Source organism: Lepidothrix coronata, unplaced genomic scaffold, assembly GCF_001604755.1.
Source record: "Lepidothrix coronata isolate B3197 unplaced genomic scaffold, Lepidothrix_coronata-1.0 Scaffold8, whole genome shotgun sequence".
NCBI lineage: Eukaryota > Metazoa > Chordata > Aves > Passeriformes > Pipridae > Lepidothrix > Lepidothrix coronata.
This window is the reverse complement of record NW_016690188.1, coordinates 10,694,826-10,707,973: the sequence shown is the minus strand read 5'-3', so window position 1 is coordinate 10,707,973 and position 13,148 is coordinate 10,694,826. Positions and strand designations below refer to the sequence as shown.

Genomic DNA, 13,148 nt, shown 5'->3' with positions numbered 1-13,148 from the left:
AGGAAATGTCTGCTCAGAAAGATGAGTGTTCTCCCAAGTAATATTTCTGGCCTTGTTTCACTCAGCTGGTCTTTTGCCTTTCAGGATCTTGCTGTCATCAAGTTGTTTACAAATGGAAAACATTTGAAAAGCCTGGAGTTTTCTGAAGAATGAAGAATTTAATTCCAAATACTGGGATTTTCTAAATGCTGAGTAAGAGATAAACACATCCCTGAATCATTCTCTAGGAAACAATAAATCCTACACAGACTGAAAGAACATATCTTACAAAAAAGGGTAATTTATTCAGCTCAATTAACTATTACTTTTGGGAATTAGATATTAAACATAAACAAGAATATATAGGATATTAATACATAAAGAATGGTATTCATTAACATGCTGGGCATCAATATACAGTAGAGAATTCTTCTGAACAATGGGTACAATGGCCAGTTGTATGTAAAAGGAATGTTTATAGCCAAACTTGAAAGCTTTCACAACTAAATGGTTAAATCACTTACGTGTTAGCATTTTATTTTTAATTCCAAAGGAACAACTAATAAATTCTATACCTTTTAAAGGCCTTTTGAACAGCTGTATGTATAAGAGATGTCCTCTCTGAATAGTTAATCAAACTCTGGCTGTTCCAAAACTGATCCCTGATTGTTGGATCACACTTTAGCACCAGTTTGGTTTTGGTCAATGAGTTGATTGCTGTTGTCACTGCAAGTCCAGTACCCAATCAGAGAACAAGGAAAGATGCCATGCCCTTTTGGTGGGTGATGAACTCCTGGGATGGTGAAACAATAATTTTCTTGACAGCTCACAAATGGAAACATTAAAAATGCAAATAAGTATTAGCAAACCTATTGATAAAAGCTGGCCTTAGTTTGGAAAGAACTGTTTCACTGAAGGACTAGAACTGGAGTTAGTACTGTACATAATGATCAGCCTAAAAGCTTTTCTTAATTCTTTTTCATAGAAGAGATTTTTATGTAATGCGGAAGCAGGGGACTGCATTTTATGTTTGCAGATCCTGGCTAGGCAGTAACAGATTACGTGTGCTGCCTAATCTCTACCTCTGTTCATAACAGTTAAAAAGCAGTTTACATAAACTCACTTATTTTGGTGAAACCCTACAAAAGGCAGTGATGTGCTTTCTCCCTTGGTTGCATGTCCCCATCCTTGTATTGTTGCCCCTGCCCTCCTCTCCTGTACTCCCATGCAGTAACAGGAACAAGGGAATGAGTGTTCCTGTGATGATTCCCAGCTGTGCTCTGAGCCCTGGTGCGAAGTTGTGCTATCACTAAAAATGCATGACCTATAAGGAAGGAAGCAACCTGGACAACCTTAGTTAGGATTCCAAAACCCAAGGCCTGAAAGTGCTACTCCAAAATCCACATAAAATACTGCTGAATGAGTGGCATGTCACGGGGCTCCACCCCAGACCTGGAGAAGACCTGGCACATGCCAAGTATCAGATCTCCGTGACCTGATGGTGAGCTAAAGAATCCATGCTTTAACCTCTCCATGAACTCCACAGTTACTCGAGGGCTAAAGCTTCCCAAGGGCTGAAAGGTGTCGGGTATCAGACTTTCCCTGAGCTTTGGTGAAATTTGGACACTGGAGATACATGAGCTTGAAAACATCAGACCAACTATGCTTCATGACTGAAATGCCCAAGAAGCTAATTTGCCATGAATGTGTATCAAAGGTAAAGGAAGAATGCCTTCTCAGTTATCAAGGGGTAAAGAAAGAGAAAGGTAACTTTGTGTCCTCACATTGGACTCATTTCCCTATTTCATGAGCTCTGGTCTTTCCAAAGAAATAGCTCCAAAGTCAGCAGGGTGTTATAGAGTCTGCTCCATACTAAAGGAAAAACTGTGTGATTTTTCCTCTAAATCAGCAGCTCAGTAATGCAGGCCACAGGAGGAACCTTTTGCAAGTTTGGTAGCACCAAACTAAACCAAGGCCAAAAGCAGTGTCCTGGTTCTGCCAGTCTTTTACTCACTATCATGTTTTTCCTATTCCCAATCAGAATTAAAAAAGATCAACTGCTGGAAAATGTTCCCAAGCTATAAATATTCTTCCTTAAATCACTGCAGTTTAAGTGATTCCTTTGGATTATTTTTTAATATTTTATTTCAAGCACCTTACTAAAAGTAACATAAGTTTTTAAAGACAATGTCATTTAGGAATGGAATTTGAAAACATAGAAGACAAACCTTTTTAACTATTTCTGGAGGGGGGAGGAAAGCTGAAAAAGTAATTTAAGCTTTTCCTTTGCTGTAGAAAAGAGTCTCAGCTTTACTGAGTTAATATTTTCTGATGGGATAAAATGCATTAAAGTGGCCATTTTCCTAGCCAGTGGTCTTTGCCTTCAGGAGCAGGCTGATGGGCAGGATCCTGCCACTAGTCCTCCTGAGGCTTGTTAAGATGTTGATGTTTGCAGCTGGACTCTTCCCATTACCATTAAAGAAGGAATAATGTTTAGTGTGAAAAATGCCCCAAGTGGAACTTAGTTCATTTACAACAGGGATATAGAACTCTACAAAGGCTATCACTTGTAGACCAGCTGCTTTTTCTATGATTACTTTCACCTACATAGTGTTTAGAAGTCTCACAGAAAAATAGAAGTGCATGAATGGAAATAAAAAAATAAGGACATCTGTATGATTTTTATAAATAAACAGTACAGCAAGAATTAAATAGAACACAGACATAAGACATTTATACAGGCATGAACTATTACAGCTTGTTCTCCTCAAAGAGTATCTGTGCGTAGACTGTCGTACTGGGAATGCCTTTGGCTTCCTGAATCGGCTTCATAAGTTCAAGTTCAGCATATGTTAAATTCTCCTCTGCGATTTTTGGCTAGAAAACAGAACCAACAAATTAATTATAATGTCATTACCACTGAATGTAGATATTCTCTACAATGGGCTATATTTCTTCTCGCACCCATGCTAATTCTACTATGCTGTTAAATTCTGTCTACGCTGTTAATCAGTTTACTCTGCATTACAGTTAGTTCATAGAAGGTGAAATAAAAGTAAATAACATTAAAAAGAAGAAAGAAGAATAAGTAGGCTTTTCAGGTTCATTTCTAATTTCTCCTTGTTTCAAAAACACTGAACATTTTGACAATTCAAATATTGCATATTTGAAAGATGTATGTTAGCAAAATGTTCAGCCTCCTTAATACTAAATTTCCTGATTCTATTTATGGCAGATTTCACAGTTTGAAAGATATATGCCAGATTTACTTCCCAGCTGTAAACCTTGAACCAGTTACATCTCTAATCACAGTCACTCACAGTGCCTCTCAGTATGTTTCTTAAGAGAACAAAAGACGTTAAAAATACACAGAAGGCAGGAAAAAAAATTGACAGAATTACTGCCATTCCAATGGAATTTCACCCCTTTTGCCAAGCTATAGATGAGTTCAGAGTTTAGCACAAAGGCCATAGCACCGAAGCTGTCTGCTGTGTTACAGTGGTTGAGTTTTAGACTTAAAACTATAAAATTTAGCTAAGAGAGATGTCTATAAAAATGTACCAAACAAATTTCACATGCATGGCAGAAGCTGCCTATTGCTATTGGAGACTTCATCCAGGCTCAGGTGGCTTAGAGGAGGAAAATCTTTTCTTGTGCTCCTGTGCTTGACAGCTGCTCACACTCAGCGTTTCAGGTTGTTTCCCAGAGCTTGGAAAAGTTTATGCTTTTCCAGCATTAATTTGACCTTATTCCTTCTCTGCAGGTCAGATCCTCAAATACTTTATCTGTTTGCAGGGCTGACCTTCTGCAGGACTGGCATCTCTGCACTTCATTATTCTCATGGTCTTCCCTCCCTCCCCCACTTGCATAGGTAGTGCTATTTGATCTCAGCTTCTGGTCCTCATTCATGATGAAATGCTTCACTGTTGACAACACAGAAAATTTCCTGCTTTCATTGAATTCTCTGATGTAACGACATAAAAGGAATTCCTGTGGATTGCAGACAGATCTTGACTGTAACAGAAATAAAATCACACATAGCTTTTCGTTGTTAGTGTGTTAGGGCTGAACTGAACCGCAGTGTTTAGAAAGACATCTGCCCTACCCTGGCCTTGACTTAAAGAGTTAGAAAAAACTCTTGGTCAGCTGCTGTGATGCTTAATTAATTTTTATATTCCCTCTTCTTTCTATCCTGAAAGTATTAGCCTGTGTTTCCAGGCACTTAAGTTGTTTTTTGCTTTTTTATATGTTAAAGATTCCTTTTGAGATTTCAAAACTATATATGCTCATCTATTCAGTAAGTAGCACAGAGGCTAAATGCAGGAGTTGATTTTATTCTCAGTGTATGATAGCATATCTAGTTTCTGTCTGAAGGTATTGGGAGTTTTGCTGCCAGCTTCACTGGTTGTCACATCAGACCCTCAATACATAATGATACACTGCATGTGAAAAGCCACCTAAAAATGAATGTGATAAAACTTTACAAACAAACTCTTGGTCACTGCCAGAGTAAAACTCTACATTTCTAAGACTGACAAAGAGCATCTGTTGAGGTAGAAATGTTTTCATTGTTCCGTAGGAATCAGTTGCTCAGGGCAAGCCAAATCTGTATATGCTTTCCTCTTTGCTGTTTAATCATATTTCTTACATTTCCATTTAGAAAATGCTGCTTGTCCTAAAATAGCCACCCCAACACCCAGCTCATGTAAATTTTAGAAGTAAGATTTATGAAATCATATTGTCCAGGTGTTTTATTATATTATCTCAAAATTGCATTGTTTTCCAGTGTAGATTATCTTTTTATTCTTACTTTATTCTATTATGTTTGGATATGAAAAATAACACTAGGTTCCCCAAAACAAGTCATTGGGCAGTAGTGGCTGATGTGTTGCTTTCATACATTTTTATGATGTTCCTATAGTAAACATAATTTAATAAAGCCAAAACACACTAAATAAATAATTGCATCTAGAAAAGCAATAAAACCAAATAAAATTAGTACTTTCATAAGTGGAAAAGGTACTTCAATTACTGCTACAAGCAACAGCACACCATAAAATGTGTAGAATAATTTCCCTTATGCATATTTCTAGTATGTAATAATTTGATTGAAAATATGAGGAAACACACAGGAGGTTCAAAATTGTGAAAGGTATACAGTTTTCAGCAAAGGATGTGTAATAACAGTGCATGGAAGCCAACACTACTCTAAGTACCTATGGTAGCCAGGGTTTTATTCCATACACTCTTCTGCACTTCATTTATCAACCACGTGTTTAATTTAATTTCGCTGGATTGTTTGTCCAAAACCAATTTTTTTTTTTTGAGCAGAGAGGGAAAGAAAACTAATTCTACCATTTCATCTCTCATTTGGACTGGATCATGTTTTGGCAGTGTAAACCTGGAACCATGCCACCAGCTCCTTTTTGGAACAATCGTGTGACTTCAATAACTGACGTTACCGGTGGCACGGATGGTAGGGCAGAAGAGGAAGAGGCAGTGAATGACTGGCCATACAGCGTTTATCTTGTATGTCTGTTTTCTCATCTTGGGATCACACACTTTGCCACAATTAAGAAGAGTCATGATTTTCCAGTGTATCTTCTGGCAAATGCAAAAGATTCCTCTTCCAGATTTCTTCTATTTTAATTTTAGTTTATTCCAGTCACAGGGCTTCTCATGGGCAACTACTCAAAAGAGTTCACTTATAGGAACACTTTTCTTATTGAACTATCTGCAAGGTTTATCATGTGAATATTTAAAAGAAACTAAAGCATGTGTATATCTAGTTTTGGTTTTTATTGAGTTTGTCTATTTTGTGTTAGAAATTAATTAGAAGAGTTGGGTTTTGAATCAAAATTATTGTGATTTTTATGTCATAATTACCAGGAATGTCAATTTTGCTCTTCCTAGGCTTAGCTAGTTTGTTTCTTGGTAGCCTCAAGGATGTTTACTGATTTAACTAAGAGTACTTTTATCCAGATTTGTAATCAGGTATGAAGAAAACAAGCAAGTAAAAACCTCATATATTTAACTTGTCTGGAAAAACAACTGATGCCAACTTGCACTTACAGATTACTCTAACCTCACTGTTCCATGACTACCCTAGTTATCATGAAGTTGACAAAAAAAAAGTGAATTTCTAATTATAAAAGAAAAAATCCTTGATTCTATTTTACTATTAAAAACAAGCAGAAAAGGCCTGGCTTCCCAGTTCCTTTCAATCTTAAATATTTTAGAGACTAGTGCTGCAGACATTTGCCTTCAAATTCAGTGTCTGTATGCAATGCAGTTTTTGTTTAGGATATGATACAGAATGACTTTTACAAAGGGCCAGGGGGAAAAAAAAAAAACAAAAACAAACTATTGATGATACTGAATTTTCAGGTCTGAATTTTCTGGATTTGACAAGCATCTGTCCAAGTTGTGTCCCTGCCCATGGAAGGGAGGTTGGAACTAAAGACGATCTATAAGGTCCCTTCCAACCCAAGCCATTCTGTGATTCTATGAAATTCCAGTTAGAGCTTCACAGTATTTTTAGTAACTCCGATTTCCTGCAGGAACACTTGAAAATGAAATTCCACCCTCACAGGCGTGCCCTGCACTCATGGGTGAACGGGTTAGGTCAGCAAGGACAAACCTTGACAATTCTGCATATGTTTGCTGGTGTGATTGCCAGTACATGGCAAATTGCCACCTCTGGCCTGGCCATGCTGTCCTGTTGGGAGCACACTGCGGTGCCGGGGGATGCTGTAGGAAGTGCAGATGGGAAAGGCACAGAGTCAAGAGGTGGTGCTAAGGCTTGTTTGATAAATTTCTCTAGAAACTGTACTTCTCTCTAGGTTACTCCACAGCACAAAGAAAGCAGCCTTGCCCCAGTGCTATTAACTAGCTCTTTCTTAGCAAGCACATCCTGGAACTATGATTTTTCTCTCTCCCTTTCTATTGCAAAATCCAAACTTGAATCTTTGGCCTTCTTCCTTTCATGTTTGAGAAACATCCTGTTTTGTAGTCAGTCAGTAAAGAGCTCCACAGAAAAAATGCAGATACTGTCCAGATGGCACAGCTCAGGAGCATCCTGTGTCACAGCCTGAGCACACTGCATCAGAAAGGGTCTAGACAGGACTCTCCAGGCCAACTGCATGGGCTTTGACCACAGGAACAGATTGTTGGTTCTCTCTGCCTGAATGCCCAGAAGGGAGGAAACTGCATGCTGTATGCAGCCTAAGGAAAAGGGGATAGCCCATCTTCTCCTCTGCATATCTGCTTTTCAAAAGCATCTGTTTTTTGAAGCTGTGGGAGGGGATGGCATATGGCTGCCAGCTTGGCCATCACTGGAGGGTTAGTCATGGAGGTGAAGGTGAGGGTGGATTGAAATAAAGATCCAGCATGTTTGGTGGACAGGCTGAGCCACCAGGACCAGGGCAGAGAGCACATGCTAGCAGTGGGGTTAAGCACTGTAGCTTCAGAGACAAAAGTCTCTGGACAGTCCTATTTTTAAATATACACCAGAAAACCACTCTATAATCTGTAGTCTTTCTTGTGCTGAAATCAGTAGTGTTCCCGAGGGTCATAGATACACTTTATGCTCAAAACCTATGAACTTCAGTGGGATGACTCTCTCATTAAGGTAATACTTTAACTCAGGAGTCAGAAAGAGATTTTCTTTTTTTTTTTAAGATCTTCAACTCTTTACTGATGTCAGTGACTTAATTGCAGCCAGAAAGCCAGAGATTCCCCTAGAAACAGAGGAGCTTCAAAAATTACTTCTGCAGAAGTTCTGAAGCTAGATCTGCAAAATGAGTTATCCTCTAGAAATGCAACTACTGGCCAGTAAGAGTGCTGAAATATCAAGAGAGGCATTCAGTACCAAAATTAAGAAATACGATATTGGAAAATATGGAGATTAGGAAGTATGACTTCTAGTGGCACTATCAAGTTAAAAAGGACATTTTTTTTCCATTGAGATGCCTACTTTTTACTCCCTAAAGTATAAAATATTTCCCATACTCCCTGGGAACAATATCTACAACAGTTTGTGAAGGCTCTTTCAGCATTGCTTCTAAATTTTGCTGTTGAATCCCACAGAAGTTATGATAACAAAGTTGGGGACAAAGATGATTTAATAAGTCCCATTGAATGAGTTTTGAGGGAAGAGCATCCTCACCTTTGCTAAAACTCTATTCCTTTTACAGTTGCAGTTATTCCTAGATTCTAAGCCAACACTGCTGGAAATCAGGCTGATTTCTTCCTATCTTTCAAAAAAAAGCCAAGGAAGTAATTAAAAGTTTTCACTTCACTGGTGACACTTTTATCACACAAACAACATCTGAAGTAGGATTTTGTAAATACACAAGTCTCTGCCCAATTCCAAGAAGAAATTTTATGTATTTATACAAATTATTCCTACTTGGATGTGAAGATAGCAACCTCTGATCAGAATGGGAAAGCAGGCATAACTCAGTAGTTTTGATTATGTGGTGTTCTGAGTGTCAACCTGAATGTGCAAATGATATTCATGTCCTGTGGACATCTCACATCCTAAGGAGAGCCTGTAAAAAAAAAAAAGGATTATTCATCTTGCAGAGAGAGGAATTATGAGGACTGGATGGAAATTTTAAAGGATCCCAGGGAGTCAGGGGAAAAACTGTTCATCACTCCTTTGTATGTCATATGTACGGTGTCTTTGGAGATCAGTGCCTTAAGAAACTGGGAGCTTAAATCATCACCTATTGTTACATGTGGAGGAAAGAGGGTGGCACAGCTTTTAATTTAAAATCATCCAGAAGAAAGGAAGACCTGATTAATCCGAGATCCAGAATCACAAATTACTGAGCAGATGTATTTCACTTCCTTTTTCTTTCTCAAAGAAAGGACCAATTAAGTTAAGACTACTGCGGAATCCTACTAGTTGTGCAAAATACTGACAAGCCTACCTTTCCTAGCTAGCTTGATGCATATAGTATGACTGGCTAGAATGATGTAGTGCTTAAATGTAAGATGAAAAAGAAGACAAGAAAAAAATCAACTCCTTCATCAAGTACAACCTTGCAATGTGTAAATTTGCTCCCAGGTTGCTATGAGGGTGAAGCTGCAGGACAGCAAGCTGGAGCACTGCTTAGAAGGCACAAATTTCCCAGCAATGAGAAACTTAAAGCAGTTCTTTACATTTCACAGCTCTGACGTGGTAATCAGACTGCAGATTATTCACTTGCACATCTAAACCCCTTTCACAAAAGAACCCTAGGCTCACTGGTTCTAATATACAGTGGATCTGGTTGGTTCGTTTTTCAATGGGAAGTGCACGCCTGAAACCTCATAGTCAAAGGTTTTTCTTCAGGTGAAGGAAACCTAAGCTTCTGGGCAGCTTTAGGGGCACCTGTCTTCATTGCTTGATCCAGGAGTACACACTGATGTAGAGCTTGATTTTGCTGAGTACAAACAGATGAGACCAAGTCACAGCCTTCTCAGTTCCACAGGTATCAAACCTGTGTCAAGTTCCGGCTCGAAACAACACCCTTCTGCTTTGTGGACATGGCAGGAGCAGGACATGGCATTTCCTTTGAATGAATACTTATAAATTCCAGACTTTCAAACATATTGCTCACTACAGAGTAAGCACTTTCAGTGCAGGGACTGTCCTGACTTGGACTGGCTGGCACTCAGCACATTCTCAGCACTTAGCCTATAATGATAAATAAAGCTGCAGAAAGAAATGTAACCTTACCATTCCTGTTACATCTGTAAAAACCTGAGAATTCAGATCTCTGAGCTGGCTTTGCAAATGTCACCATAAAATTTATAAGTGGTGCCTGAAAAAGGCAAGTGGGTAGAATGGGTGCCAAAGATTACGCTTTCACTCTAAGTTAACAAAATTACTTCTAGAAATTTCCCTCAGTCTTAGATAACCATAATCCCTTCCTATTTCTCAAGTAGCTTTAACATCATCATCAAAGGAGATCTCAGTAATGGTGTAGCACTGAGCCATTGGTGATCCAATCCATGCTGAAATAAACCATGCTGTCTATGCTGTATGAGCTGAAGGCAGCAGGATGCTTCTCTTAAATAACTCAGCTATGGTGAAAGCACTCTGCTTCAGAAGTCACATAGGAACAATATGTATTCTGTGGCAGGGAACGAGAGAAGCCAGATACACTCCAATAAAGAGGTTATTCAAGAATTTAGTCAGTGTAGGAACAGCAGAAACCAACTCTTGTGTACATTTGAAGAACTAAGACCAAGGGGATCATTTGTAATACAGGATATATTTACCTGATTTCAAAGTGTTATGATTGTACGATTTAGGAGAGTGCACTAAAGTCAGCAGCAGAATCAGGAAGATTCCCTACAACCTGTCTTATCTATGCAGGTATCCCTACCCTTAAAATTTAGTGTGAAAATGAAGTCAACAGTAATTTTGCATAAGTAAAGATTTCAGGGTTTGGTCTAACCTGAAGTCACATCCTTTGCATTGGTTGTAGTGAATCTCATAGGAGCTCCTCAGCTTGGTGGTTCAAACCTTCATGTAAAGACACTAAAGCCTTTTCATTTAGATGGTATTCTATAACTGACACTCTTGGGCTATGACAGCTAATCTCTAGGAGGCAATAAATGCTTACCAGAAAATTTGGTTGAGGAAGTATAAGATTTATCTCTACCAACTCAAAGGGCTAAGTACTTAAGGCTATAGCAGAACAGCCCTTAGAGAGGAGTTTGTGGGTCCCTAGAATTTTCTTCTTTCTAATGACTCTCTGTGCTTCTTGCATGCTATAAAAAACATCCCTTTTTGCATTGCAGCATCTCTATTTCCTTTGATCTGTAGACATTTCTCATTGATGCTAATAGAGAATGACACTGATGGGGAATATTTTTGCAACAGAGGGAGCATAGAATTGTTATTCTGGCTCAAGCAAAAGCAATATGACTTAAGCAGAGTATTTAAAAGGCTTTACTCAAGGCTGTGCAATTGAACATGATATTAGGCTTTCTCTCTCTTTTTTTTTAATTTTCATTGAGATTATGTCCATATTTTATCCAGATTATTGTGTTCTTGTAAAATTATACTGCAACCCACTCTAGCACGTTAACAACAAAAGAAATTCTCTAGCTTATTATAAACATCTTTCAAGAAACCAGAAGCACATGTCCTCTGGAAATAATTTTGCTGGTATTTAGGTTATTACAAAAAAATTTCCCAAAACACTGGAATTATTTCGTAATGTTCCTTTATACTCTAGCTTGTTATCTTAGGTTTTCTAGAATATTCTCCTGGTGCCCCAGTACGGTACCTTCCTTGGGTTGCACAAGGAAGCTGCAGAAGTAGTCCAGAAGCTCAGCAATTTGTGTCTGCCTCTGCAGTGATGATTACCTAGTAACTGTGTACCATTCAGTGAAAAAAAGACCTAGTGTAGACATCAGCTGTGCAATACTTATAGTTTGAGAAAAAAGTTATTTTATCCTACTGAGATTTGGCAGAATGATGATAATACTTCTTTGCCTCAAAGCAGACAAAAAAATTAAAATCTGAGAGATTTTTGACAATTAAAAAAATGGAGTGACAAGTTTGCTGAAAATAAATAAAATGTTTCATTTAGATAAATTTTATATGTCTTTTTCTCTGTATTTAATAACATTTTTTATCTTTCTTGAAACTTCTTTTACTTCAATTAATTTTCTCACTGAAAAAATACTTTAAAAGCAGAAAAAATGGATGGTTTTCTTTTTTTTTTTTGTCCTGAGAATACTAAAACATAGAGAACTGTGTAGTAAAGGGAGGCGAGAGGAACAGAAATGGGAAACTGCTCTGAGGAGTATCCTGCTCAACTTCTGAATGTGCCTTATAGACTGACTTGTGTTTACTTTACTTTGTTCTTTATTGCACTTTATTGCTAGGTTACTTTTTGACTTTAACTCATATCCATAGATTGTGTGTTTTCTGAGGGCTGCTATGTCTCTCCAGGTGCACTCTGAGGTGAAATATGAAAGGGAAAAGAGCAACATATGGAAACAACTGCCAGAGTAAAGTCCAACAGCAAGGCATTAAACCAGAGTCTGCTGTGTGCGTGCGACAGGGAAGACAAAGCTGATTTCATTGTTTGGAAAGGCCTTATTCCTGCTCACCTTCAAAGTGTTTGAACCTTGACTGGGGTTGCACAGCAAGACGGGAAGAGCCAACAGCTATTTGAGGCCTATCCTTGGAATTATTCCAGAAAGAAAAAGCATCTGGAAACAGATTTACTTCAAGTTCAGCATGTGTTGATGTGCTTTATTGACCTGCAGAAAGAGTCTGAGTGCTTTAACGGGTGAGAGCTTTTCCTAAGAGGGCTGAAGACTAACTGATGTGCCTGGGCACAGGGATTAATGCAGCATGCACAGCAAAGGGTGGCTGTCACCCCTGGTCCCAAGTGCTCTCATCTGTGTCTTTGTCCTCTTAGCACAATTTTGGCCTGCCACTATTACCTACCTGGACATAAGGCTTTTGTCATGGACTTTTAAAACTCTACCTTTTCCTCTACTGAAACCTGACCTGTATTAGCAGAGTCTGGCCAGGGGGAAATCCCTGCAGGACCAGCAGAGGAGAGATGAGCTCCATACCCAAGCAGAAGAATTGCCTAGGATAGCTGAGCTATTCTGAAGCCACCTGGCATTACGACCAGTTATTCCAGTGGCCTAATTTTAGGCACCCACCTTCACCTAAGTTAGAGAGTTAGTCTCTCTGGGCTCTCTCTCTATTACCAGAGAAGGGAGAAAGGAATCCCAAAAGGCAATTCAGAGCAGTAGTCTGAATTACTGAGAGCATCAGGCTCCTACTCTAACTCGTGTCTCTTTCTATTGACTATACAGGGAGCCGAAGTTAGTTGGAGTAAAACTGTCTCTCTCTGCTACTGCTGGATGTCTGGTCCATGTACTGCTTTGTTATAAAAGCAGAGAAACATCTCACCATCTGTCTGGTTTGTCTGGCATGTATCTGCAGGGGTATTTTTCAAACAGAAACTCATATCCAAGAGAAACTGTCATATGAGGGTTTTTTTCCTTAGTATGAGCTATACAAATACATCATATTCCTGCAATTCAAGTTATTCCTGACTTACACCAGTGTAGTGCAGAATCAGGCTTGCTGTTTCTGACTTGAAAAGTCTCAAAAGCAGTTTGTATAATCATAACCAGTA

General features: G+C 38.7%; 1 protein-coding gene across 1 annotated transcript in view; it reads right to left on the bottom strand.

Moving 5' to 3' along the window:
- Nucleotides 1-282: 282 nt before the first annotated feature.
- The window catches only part of VSTM4 (V-set and transmembrane domain containing 4), a 37,334-nt gene continuing 24,468 nt past the window's right edge, over nucleotides 283-13,148 (bottom strand). Inside the window, exon 8 of the mRNA XM_017804211.1 lies at nucleotides 283-2,856. Coding sequence (XP_017659700.1) covers nucleotides 2,731-2,856 — 126 coding nt within the window. The 3' untranslated portion in view covers nucleotides 283-2,730. The remainder of the gene's footprint in view (nucleotides 2,857-13,148) is intronic.